The sequence below is a fragment of the Pagrus pagrus genome (genome assembly GCF_965226575.1).
Source record: "Pagrus pagrus genome assembly, chromosome: 8".
Classification (NCBI taxonomy): Eukaryota; Metazoa; Chordata; class Actinopteri; order Spariformes; family Sparidae; genus Pagrus; species Pagrus pagrus.
In genome coordinates, this window is record NC_140192.1 from 22885295 (window position 1) to 22898214 (window position 12920).

The 12920-nt window shown below is 45.1% G+C and overlaps 1 protein-coding gene across 3 annotated transcripts in view; it reads right to left on the reverse strand.

The window, feature by feature from the left end:
* The window catches only part of rhobtb4 (Rho related BTB domain containing 4), a 44745-nt gene that overhangs the window by 15798 nt on the left and 16027 nt on the right, over nucleotides 1-12920 (reverse strand). For 2 of the 3 annotated variants that reach the window (XM_084360158.1, XM_084360159.1), the window contains exons 3-4: nucleotides 3654-3855; nucleotides 3259-3362 (exon numbers count right to left, since the gene is read on the reverse strand). In XM_084360158.1, the coding sequence (XP_084216284.1) occupies nucleotides 3259-3362; nucleotides 3654-3845 (296 nt within the window). In that variant the 5' untranslated portion in view covers nucleotides 3846-3855. Of the gene's footprint in view, nucleotides 1-3258; nucleotides 3363-3653; nucleotides 3856-10171; nucleotides 10530-12920 lie in introns of those variants that run through there. The other variant, XM_084360157.1, reaches the window with a different exon arrangement.

Sequence of the window (12920 nt, forward strand, 5' to 3'; positions counted from 1 at the left end):
CATGAAGTCCCAGCAGCACAAGACCAGGCCTATTTTGCAATTGCATCACTTATGTAACTTGTGTGCAACATGATCCATCATTGATAACCTGCAGATGAAAACAGAAATATATATATTCCTGTTTATGACACTTATAGTATTCACCTGAAGATGTGAGGTGCTAAACCACATCCTGAGAACCGCATTTTAACACTCCTCTTATTTCCCATGGGTGAAACACCTGCGCTACAGCGAATATGGCCTATTTACTGAACAGACAATGGCTGCACTGTAAAAAAAGATCTTAGCAACTTGTTTTATCTGGTATTTTCTGTCAAATCAGACTTTACTTTGTGCATATCAAATAAACAGGCCACCTGTTCTGAATGAATTGTCAACAGGTTCGAGTGTTTGATTCTCATAGAAAAAGGATGCACCTGCTTAGACAAGCCAAATTACTTATGAAGGCACATTGCTCAAAGCACAAGACTTTCTACTTTCTGCATTTTTTGCAGTGTGCACATAGGTTCCATAGTCCATCTTTACTTTCCCCAATGTAATCTCTGAAAAGCCCCTACTCCCAAGGACATAATACACTACCTAATACACACTGAAGTATTAAATCACAGCTCACACACGTACACACACACAGGAATTCCCATTAGCACTTTGTCAAAGGATCATTATCAAGGCTTTGTCTGCTTGAGGTCATGTCATGTGTATGTGCCATTGCCCTCGTGGTTAAAGGAAAATCCTTTTTTTCTCTCTTTACAACCTATGTCTTACCACACTTACAGTGTACCTTTATGTTAGCATCACACTGTACTAGACTCTGACGCTGTACAGATTGAGGGGAGGCACTTTGCTGGGAACAGCTTTACACAGGCTGCGAACTGGTCCAAGGAAATATGAGCCCCAGAGGGCTTCTGAACCTGTCCAATCTTAACTTATCTTTCAAAAGTGGCTATTAGAAAGTCTGAGAGTGAAGGTGAGCATTAAAAATGAGTATGAGAACAATCCATTACTGCTGTTGCATTGCATTAAATGTGGTTGGTATGGAAGGAGCTATTTCCTGGTTTAACCTGCAGGTGAACCCAGATGACCTACATATTGTTTTCATGTATATAATGCTGTTACTTGGGTCACTAGCGCCAAGGATATGTTAGAAGTCAAGCAGTAGGAAACCCAATGTAAGGACAGATGGAGGACAGCTGTGTCAGAGGTGAAGTGACAGCAAACGAGTCCAATGTGCTATTACTAATACTCTTGCCCCAGTACTAATGTATTATAAATAGCTCCACCAGTGACTGGTTATTTAGTGTATTCTGTGTGTGTGTGTGTGTGTGTGTGTGTGTGTGTGTGTGTGTGTGTGTGTGTGTGTGTGTGTGTGTGTGTGTGCGTGCGTGCGTGTGTGTGTGTGTGCATGTGCTGGATCCGAACTACAAAGGTCATCAGTTGCCAGATTATGTAAGAGGAGACACACATAATGCACACAAGCTCTTATACAAGCACAAACACAGCAGCGTTGTCCTAAATAATCAGATTCTCTCGCAATAAAGAAATTAATGGGTCTCATGCAGGCATATGTATCACTCTGCAATCACACCGCCTGGCATGAGAGCCCTAACGAGTCATTAAGTCTGTCACAACTGTGTTATAAAAGTCGTTAATGTGCTATGAAAACGGCTTACGAGAACAATGTGAGAAAGTGCAATATGACATTGTTTGGCTTGTTCTTTAATGAAGAAAAAGTTAAGATGAGGTTGGCTCAGGTTAAGTTTGGCTTAGCCTATTTTCAGGCTGAGATTGTTTCCCCAACCAGACTGTTCCTCTCCTAACAAGGCATGTGACAGTCTGGCCTGACCTGACAATGTGATGTTTTGAGTTTTGATATCAACAAAACTAAAGAGTGGAGGAAGGTGCTGAGAGGGTGAAGGAGCAGCAAAGTGTCAAGGGCAAACAGGAGGCTAATGATTGGAGATGAGTAACAGTGTAATGAGGGAGATGGGGGAGAGGGGAGGTGAGGTGAGGTGAGGTGAGGTAGGGGAGAGCAGGACAGGAGAGAAGAGGAGGTTGATGTGTGGAGCTGCAGCTGCCAGGGAGACAGGCAGGCAGAAAACAGCTGAGCTGGCAATGTGTCTTTATCAGCTGACTGCAGGCTGACAAAGCATACAGGACGTGTGGATAGACACGAACACACACAAACAAAAACACGCACACAAACAGATGTAGATTGTGCAGACAATGAAGATAGTGGGAGAACAAACGCAAACACAACCTAGAAATAAACAAACTGTCACACGGATATACACATGTAAAATGGTGACATGTTACACAAAGTGCATCCACCCAGCTATGAGACAATATATGCATGTGTGTGTGTGGATGTTTGTAAAGTCTTAGAGCCTGGTCACAGCTGACGACCATTAATGGAGCCATATTCTGCTCATTTTCAGGTTCATAATTGTATTAAAGGTTACTGCGAGAATAGGTTCACACACGTGAACACGTAAGGCCCGCCTCTTGAATACCCAGTCTGCTCTGATCGGTCAGCTCACATACGCCTGAGCCAACAACAACAGAGCAGCTGTGCAAAATTAATGTTTACATTCTCAGGCATAAATTATGCAAATGTGTGACACGGTGATGTAGTGTGATGTCAACTAATAAATAGTGTCTATATACAGTACACATTTAATGATGCATGACATATATTTTCACTCTTCTGTGTTACCATCATGCCGTCATCTGAATTGGTATTTGTTGAGTTTGCTTTGGCAATAAGTGCTTTTGCTTTTCATGCCAATAAAGCAGCTTTGATAGCGGGATGGGGAGTAAGAGGATAGAGCGATGATCCAATCATGTCTGCTGGAGGAAGGATGTAATAGCTTGAGGGCGGAGTTCAACTATAAAGTGTTGCAAGTGGATTACCCAGAAAACAACTTTTTGGTAAGTAAATGTTATGTGGGCATGTTTATTATTTGGATGTGACAAATTAGTTCTCACTGCAAGTTCTAATTGTATTCTCCTGAACCAGCCAGCGATTAGTTCGGTCAAATATAAGCCCAAGGAAACTGTTTCAGTGCCTTACAAACCCTCCAGCCAAGACTCAGCAATCTCTTGGCTGGTCCAGTTGTTAAAATGGAACATGGTGTAATGTGGTTAACCTTGTGGTCAGCCAGTAATTGTGTTATTGGGTCAGTAACTAGACTCTGGCTGCAAGAATGTCTGAAAGTGTGTGTGTGTGCTCATGCCTGTTTGGTGTGTGTTTCTGCTCACCTGCCATAGGCAAATCGTCTGTCTTTGTGATGATCCCCGAATGTGTCCCATAGCCTCAGGGACACACTGACCTCATCCACTACATCACGAGATCTCTCTAACACCTACAACACAGACACATACCGCTGTAATCAGGTCATAAGGTCTTAACTTCATGGTGATGTTTGTGTTTTTAGTGGAATTGAAGGATTATGCAATCACTCGGCTAGAGGGGAAAAAATCCTGCACAATGTCAAGCTGCATAGGCAACATTTTTAGAATGAAGTTAAGCCTTCAGTGTCTTGAAGAGACATGTTTTTACCTATGTTACAAATGCAAAATGTACCCAATTTTGTCTATATGTGCCTCCTTCCACTCTGTGTGTGTGTGTGTGTGTGTGTTTCTGGTGTGCCCACCTCCTGGCATACGCGGTACTGGTCGATGGCCCAGACGGTTGGCACGTGGGTGGCAAGCAGCTGATACTGTGTGAGGGTGGCATTGCAGGCCCGGGCACAGATTAGCCTGGTCTTGCCTACTGCATTATCCCCTACCACCACACATTTAATGGTTTCCACATTGGGCCGCTCATAGTCTGTGTCTATATCCATGGAGAGGGCCCTGGAGAATGAGAGATAGGAGGGGGAGGGAGAGGGAAATAAAAGAGGTTAATTCAATATTCATGGGAAATTAAAATCACATTGATAAAGAACCCCAGGAGGAATGACACTGCATTTAAAACAACCGGCGTCAGGTGCAGTCGTTTCTAACTCCGGTCCAGTCCGGGCTAGGGACGCTTTGTTAAGGCTCTAAGCTGCCGTAGCTGTACTGACCAGTGCACAGAAGCTCCTGCCAAACTCCTCAACAGAACACATGGTTCGCAGGCTGAGGAATAGAGGGACCGCAGAGCTATTTCTGTAACAGCTAACAGGGAGAGGGAGAGAAAGACAGGGAGACAAAAAGAGACTTCCACTGAGCTCACTGTCCTTTTCTCCCCCTGTCTGTCTTTACTCTGTATCTGTTCCCCTTTTGATGCATTGATAGCATCTTTGCTTCACAGGAAACACAATGCAAAAGCGATGAAACGTCACACAAAAGCAAACAATAAAATCCGCCACAAGGCACTTTTTTTAATTAACTTTCCAGGTCATTCATGAGCCCAGGGGGAGCTGTGCATCCTCTTTAGGGGTCAAACATATTTACTGTAGGCTTGCACAGAAGAAAGTGTGGTTACACGTTTGACTAAACCTTAGCACAAGACGGAGGTGGTTATGCATGTACACACAGCTCAACTGACTTCCCCTTTCAGAAAGCAAACATCACTGTAAAAAGCTTATCAAAATCCCCTTTCCATAAACTGCTTACAAACATTTCTGACATGTCAAAACACATGTTAATACCATTTTTTAAAACATTCCTGGTAGAATCTGCTCTATTACATAATCAGCCTCCACACACACACACAAACACAGAGAGAGAGAGAGAGAGAGTTAGACCTGTAGTCAGCTAATCAGTCCATCCGTCCTTGCAACTAGTTCAAAGACCCACCCCAAGGCCCCATAAATAGAGCATCTGAAACATTCATAAAGGCATCACTTATTATTCCATTGACGTGGACTCCAGTGCAACACTTCAGTCCAGCACTGACAGACACCAGTAGCTAAAAATGGCATCTATTCATCGGACACATGAGCCAGTGCTTGCAGCCTGCTATTCAGCAGTGACCTTCTCAGCATGTCCACACACAAACCTCCAATCTGCTGAAATAAAGACCTCATTCGTCTTGTGATTTCTTTTGTCAACAACAACAAAAACATTTCCTGCGAAGTCCTGATTACGTCAGGCAGGAAGTACAGCGCAGAGAGCCTACCTTTGTCTAAGAGAAAGTGAAATGAAGTCTCCGTCAAAGAGGCCGTTTCCTGAATGGCTCATATGGAACAGATAGAACTGTGTCTTTCAGAGTTATAAATACCCTTTTTTCCCTTGCCACCTGTCTTGCTGCAACACCTTCAGAGACACGTACTACAGGTAGAGGAGAGAGATAGAAGAAGCAATAAAATGGTACCACAACCTTGCACTTATCTAACAGCTATCTGCCTAATGGTCATGGCAGCTGCCAAAGCAGCAGTCCTCATGGTGGTTTATTAGGAACAGAGAGATGAAAACCTGACTGAACAAGCGGCTCTGTAACATCCACAATATGTCACCAAGGACATGTGAGCAGAGCAAGAGTGAAACGTAACAGGCGTCGACAGACAGAGGGAGAGAGAGGATGCATAGTAACGTTAATTCCCAGCGTTTCCAATGAAACAGCAGATAAGCAAAAGGGATTGCAGGAGAGACAAGGCGGGGAGGGGATTATTAGAGTCTTAGAGAGAAAGAGCGGGACTGTCAGCACAGCATTAGAATCAGTCAGTCATGCCATTAGGATCAAGAGGGCAAGACCAACAATAACTGAGGCTGCTCAAGGGAACAAATCACAGCTTTTCCTGCTGACGCTCCCCTCTACTGTCAAATGTGAGGTTCTCTCAGAGAGGACAAGGAGACGGCAGAGGAGAGTAAAGTTTAACATTTTTCAACTTCAGACCCATGGGAGTCCTAAAGTCAGTGCGTGTGTTTGCGTGTGGGCGTGCGTGCAATGTGCATGCATGTGGTAATGAGCTTAGGGCTGGCCTGCGAGGCACGGAATGATGCGAGCAGTGATGTAACCAGGAGGCAGCGGTGGTGATGGCGTGGACAGTTTCTCAGGGTGATCAACAGTACCCGGCTTCCAGATATCAGCCTCCATCTGAGGCCTCGCATCGAGCTCAGGGCAAAGACTCCGGCCATGTGTCGATCAACACACACAACCTGATTGCGTTTAGCTCGCACGTCACTGCACTTGAAAGATACGCACCTGCTCTCTAACTTCATGAGCTTTCACAAGCGTCCGCCATCATTTCTAATTGCATGACTGAAGGATGAGCAGAAGCCGGAAACTGTGAGAGCGGAGCGGTGCAGCTCGGAGGAATGGAAAGAGAAGCCGTAGAGCTCAGGTTTCATTTTTAGCCAACGACCTATAGTGAACTGTACACACACAGACGTCTAGACTTCATCTGCTGGCCAGTGTCATCTTCCCAGCAAGGCAGGAGAGGAGGAGGCTGCGAGGACAAAGGAATGTGTGTGGGGAAGAGAGGATGAGAGTCTGACCCAGTTTTTTTCTTTACTCTTACAGTGGCATATTGATGGGTACAGGCAAGACCACAGTGATAGGAACACTGTGACGGGAACTCAAACGCCCACTCAACACACAAACACCGACCTTCTGGTTTACTCTGGAATGTCACGGATTGAGTCAGTGTCTGCGTGACTGTGCGTGTGTGCGCGTTTGTATTCGGTGCAGGAGGACCAGACAGACAAAGAAGCTCATGCATAATTTGGACAGTGTGCGTCTCAGTATGGCTTTGCTTTAAGGCCAGAGGGGGTTTCATAAGGAGATGGATTACAGCTCTGTCTCACTGCAGAGTTCCTGGCATCTTTTGTTTTTTTATACGGGCCCGTTGCTTCCTTGCTAAATCCTTTCATTTATCCTTCAGTCGGTCTAGGTCTGTCTGCTCTGGTCCCAGCTGTGCCCACTCAACCAAACCTTCTGACCTGCTGACAAACTCCCTCACTCTCCTTCCCATTCTGTATTTATTCTCCTATTGAACGCTCTAGCTCACAGTTATCCCATCCTTCGCTCCACTCATTGTCTGGTAGTAACCTCTCCCCTCCCACCCCTCTTCCTTGTCCTGTCCCAGTTATTCCTCTCATCGTGCTCCCTCCGCCCCCCCTTATCAGCCGCCATCTATCCATCTATCTCGCCGTGACCTCACAATTTTCTGGATTGCAATCAAGGAGCAGTATTAAGCAGACGGCCCTCCCACACCCGCTTCGCTTCCCCCTCTGTCTCCATCTCTCCGTTATGTAACACCTTTAGCGATCCACTGGCTGCAACCGTTCATCCCAAAACCCTCCATAGCTCAAATCTGCCTCCTTTTATTGTCCTCTTCCTTGAGGCTAAAGTTCACCCCCGACGCCGTGACGAAGCCGCCTGCCACTCCTGCAACAAAAATGACCCCAATTTCCACCCGCATTATACATGGGCGAACACTTGCGCACTCACACAGAGCTCTGGGGTTTACACTATCTCCGGCTTGGCTGCATAGTCGGAGTGTCCATGTGTAATTGTTGGAAGAAATGATGGATACATGTGCAATCATGTGTGCAACCTAATTCTTTAATGACTATTTCTGGCAAAGGTTCGCGCTCACAAAAGGAAAATGTCTACTCATTTGTACTTTTTCAGCGTGTGTGCTCTTGTTTTCGTAGGAAAAGTGTGTGTGTTGTGTGGGTGTTTGACAGTGACTGCCACAGGCGCAGCTGGCACAGACTGGTTACATAACCTGGTCTGTGGCCTCTTCTTGGCTCCCTGGATGGCTGACAGTAGCCCTCAGACTCATACACACTAGCACAGACATACATACACACATGCAGGCCTGCACGTACTTGCCTCGCCCACTGCAGATGGTACTGGTATTACCGCATGGCCCGTGGCAGGCGGCGATATGTACACATCCATCCTAATGAATGAGAGGGTCTTTGGGAGCAGCATGTCTGTCTGCTTTGAGAGAGCCCTCCTCCTCCTCCTCCTCCTCACCCTGCTGCAGTAATGCTTTGTAAACACAGGAAGGCTCCTCTTGATGCCCTCATTTCCTTTATCCCTCCTCATCTTCTTCCTCCTCCTCCTCCCTCCCCTGTCCATATTTTCCTCCTACTCTTTCTCGCCATCTCTCTCGCTGTCTTAACTCTAGTTTCTATTCCACACCCCTATACTTTCCAGCATCCAATCCAATATTCTTCTATACAATATCTCTCTGTCATTCTTACTTGTCTTCTATCACCTCTACTGCTTTCTCACCCATTTTTTACCATTTTCCTATGAAGACTTTTCGGATAACATAAACAGATAAGCTGTCTATTCCTTTGCCATTTGACATAACAGTACTTTATGATTCCTTTGACTCTGTTTTCAGTCTTAATTCAAAGATCCATATACATATATGTTGTTCATACTCTGAAATACCTCATGCACGACACAGGATCTTGTGTTATAAACATGGTTTCCGTTTTCCAAATGAGAATTTGGGAAATAGGAAGTGTGGCATTTGTGGTTTTCTCTGGAGTTGAGTCAAAGCAACTGTGACTCAGTCAATGACCCAAATATTACAGCAACTTTGTCGATGGGGAGGTGGATTAAGTTTGTCTGGAAGACGATATTCCAGGCCACTTACCTCCTCTGGGAATGTGACAGGGGATTTAAACATAATGTAGAATACCTTTTAAAATGGGCCAGAATATATAATAAAACCTTGGGCCTTACAACTCAGAAATAGCCAGGACCCTAATCACACTATCATACAGCTTACAAACATACCACCAACAGTGCTGAACAAAAAAGCGCAACATATTTTTTCCACCTTAGCTCTAGGGCCCGTGTTAAAGCTTACTAGGATCAGACCGATTCAAGCAGTACTTCTGATGCTGGCTGACTCTTCCATGTGGGTGTGTCAGTGTTGCACTGCATGTTATCTCAAAGCTGTTGACACAGTCAAAGCGTTGGGCATAGTGCCTGGCCAGGACAATAAGGAGTTCTGTTCCAGATCCATCTGACCCTTAACATAACGACAGCCCCGATCACTGATTAATTAACAGCAGCAGTGATGGACTGTCTAAAACAAAACCACAAAAAGGTTTTACCAAGATGCAGAAAGAGAATTGAATGAGCAGATTTCTAATCAATCTAAAAATTTAAAGAAATAATGACATTTTGAACAGTTGGTGTTTCCACAAATGGATGAGATCCACTCATGGGGTGGCCGTTAAGAGACATCTTTTCATGAGAAAATGATACTGGCCAGAACACAACGATTGCACAATATGGAAGACGTGTGCCAAAGTGTTTATGCAACCACAGGCTGCAGATATGATTAATTGCTGATGACTGGAAATTAAAACATGGTCAGATGTCATGTAGAATAATCTGTCTTCAGTCAGTTCAGGGCAGAGGAGAGTCTTCATCACCAGCCGAGCAGCTACCTGCGTAACACTACCCCTATCATGACGTCACAGCGACGGGATCAGCATTACAGTGTGTGTGTGTGTGTGAGTGTGTGTGCATATCCGTGCGTGTGCGTGCATGAGTGCGGTGTTAAAGAATGAGATTCCGCACGTTATCAGCTATCTATTGTTTACTGTCACCGTTATGATCCGCGTGCTGTTCCAGTAAATACTCCAGTGTAGCATCACTCCACTCATCAATGAAAAGCACCTCGTGCGCTCCCTCTCCCCGCAGCCATTCATAACCACCTGGCTCATTCATATTTTTTTTTTTTTTTTTGGGAAACCGATTCAACAAACCAGACAATCTCCTGTCATCCATAGATAAAGCCCCGGATACACACCTCATTCAGCGCGGTGCTTAGATGTCTTCCACATATCAGTGTTGTAAAAGGCAGGTGGATGTCAGCCTACATCCCAAACGATGCGCTGATAAGACTTGCGTAATGTGCCAAGCCCTTCCGCTGCACTACAACACTCTATCGAAATGCTCTAATAACAGCAGCACATGTGGGATTAAAGCAGGAACAATAATCTTCTGTTGTATCATGTCATGCTAAAACTATTTAATACATATGAAGTGTAAGAGCCTTCGGGACGATTACAGGGACGCTGTAGAGCTATTACAGGAGGATTAACGCCCCATTAAGGAAACGATAAGGACACCGTGAAATGAATGGATCACAGCGGATGATTGATGATAAAGGGTCGTTTCTAGCGGCGCGTGGATTGCTTTGTGCACAACAAGAAATGCATCGGGAAGCATGTGACCCAGTGTCTCTGCAGGAGGGGTCCCTACCTTCCGACGGTTCCGGAATTGACCCACATGCCACTCTGCTGGCGGTTCAGCCGGTCGCTCAAACCGGACAAAGACGCGAGTGGAACGAAGAGGCGGTCGCGGTGGTCCCGTTGTTCGTCAAAGGGCACATATAACTGTCTGTCGCGCGGGACCTCTGCCCTGTCACATCCTCCCCTCTGACTTCCCCTCGCTGCCTCCTTAACCCAGGAGCGTCTCACAGGCGTCAACAAGTAGCGAGTGGCTGCTGCGGACCGGATGTAACGCGGGGCTGACTTTAAACGGACGCTCGTTAGAAAGAAATCTAAACATAACTGGCATGAAGATTTTCCTGGTGTGAGCCACCCCCTCCTGTGTTGTTGTTTCCCCAGCTGATTTCCTCAGAGGCACGCCCCCACGGCTCCGCGTCACGACACAAGTCGGCCGTCTCATCCTGTGCCGCGTTCAGGTGCTGTCAGAAAAAACAGGTATTTAGCGGCGCTCCTGAGGTTCCACTATAATCGATACCATACCTGCACCACTGCGACACAATTTGAGGGCAGACTTGACTGCATAGAAGAAGTGGCTCGTAAGGAAAGGTGACTGCATGTTACCGGTTTGCTTATGCATTGATTTAAACGTCAAATTCAATCCCTGGTCTTTCTCTTTTCAGCTGTGCTGTGTGACATCTAAAATCTAAAGCAGGCATCTATCGCTGCATTCAACATAAGTATTACCTCAGACAAAAAGAGTGTGGACACTTCAAACAAGTGAATTCACGGCTTGAAATGTCGGATGTCGGAGCTGAGGAGGAGCACTCGAAGGTGTCATCAGAGATTAGAACACGACAGCCAATCACATCCTTCAGAGTTTATAGTATCCCCGCCCCCGAAACTGTGCTCTTTCCGTCCTGTTAACTCAAAACATCCCGCAGAGCATGCTGCCTTTTGTTGGTGGAGGACTCACATCCACTGCTCAGCTGCTTGCAGACTGTCATTATGACTCTCAGCTGGCATTATTACTCAGACACGAGGGATAGGGCGCATTTTCTTTTTTCTCTTTTTTAAATACTACAATTAAAAAAAATAATAACTGTGCAAAGTTATAAATATGGATCTGATTTAAGCTTAATTATTCTTTTAATCCTTGCTCAAACACACCAGTCATCCCCTACCAAAACAAACATCCAGATAATGATGCAATAGTTATTACTCATGGGCAATGGAGACAATTTTTCTTCTATGGTTATTCTGGGAGTTCAAGCATAGCAACTAGCTACCACATAGCAACAATTGTGTATTGCCACAAAAGCCAATACAGGAGCCAAGAAAAAAAAAAACAGATGATGGATCGCTGTGGAAAATACCTCGCTTTTTACCCTTTTATTTTTCCAAGATCTCAATGTCTGGGAATTCATCTCAGGAATGTTAAGCTGCACCAGGGAAGAAAACGCTGCCATGTGGCCGAGGGGCAAAAATACCTCCCTATTCTGCCAGGAAAAGCTATTTTTAATTTAAACTTCGACTGCTTTGTAAATTTCATGTTATCCGATGCAAGATTGTTTTGAGTGCCACTCTCTTTCATTACAACCATGCCTGAAACAAAAGATAAGAGGCCAGAGTGGAATTTGTATTAGATTACATTTTATCAAACAGTTTATCTAGAACATTTTGCAGTGGTTGGCCTTGTGGGCATCCTGGACAGTCTGAACTTTCTTTCATGGCTGTGGGAGACTGAAGACAGACATCTACTGGTAGAATTTGGTACTGAACTCCCTGAAACAAAGGAGGTGTACGTAAACTCTCTCTGCTACATTATGTCAGTGCTGTCACTCAAGGCCCCTGCACAGAGAGCTGACAGATCCTATTGAAGATCAGCAGTGCCTGTCAGACAATAAACCAAGATAGTGAAAGAGTTCCATGAATAATGCGTTAGCAAACCACAAATCTATTACTTGACCCTTGTGCTCACCTCATAAAGATGTGTGTCTTCATGTACTTGCTTGCGCCCAACATGCAAAAGCACACATGCAATTACACAGCATTGACACCTCAATTAAGTGAACAAGATTTCAATGTGCAATCAGTGGAGATGTCTATTTTATAGCCCTTTGTCCAGAGTTGTCTTGAAGCCCTGAGAAAACACTGCCCCCTGACCTGGCTGGCATGGCCAGAATGAAACAGCATGAAAGATGGGCTGGAATGCTGCAGGAGAAAGCAGGGGTTCAACAGCACAGGCACTGAGCGGGCTTAGAAATGTGGAGAGGCAGCCCCTTTGTTGGAGAGGTGTACTTGTGAGAGAACTCTCAAGCAGCACAGGCTGAGGTGATGTCTGGCCTTTTCAGCTACAGTAGTACGAAGCAGGACTGTGCGGCTTTGTTTACGAGCTTTATCGCTCTTTTATTAACTGTGTGGGAAGTCTGCTCCCATGGCTTTTTACACTTTGGTGAGATTAAAGTTTGTTAGAATGAGCTGAGATCACTCTTTGGCATGGCTACCTCAACAAGGAGTGTCCTGCTGCGTGGACAAACACTCAGTCTGCTGCATATTCAACGCCATCCAATGTTCCTCTAGTTTTATTTAAGGATTGACATATTAACCTCTATTTATTAAGATGAAAACACATCATTTCTATAAGTATTAAAGCATATGTTTTTTTTTAGTTGCAGGCTGTGATGGCTCGCAAAGAACATTTGAAGAGAAATCATATGATCGACTGTATCATTTGGGGTCCTGACGATGCCCTATTCCCTATCACAATACTTTTATCTTGC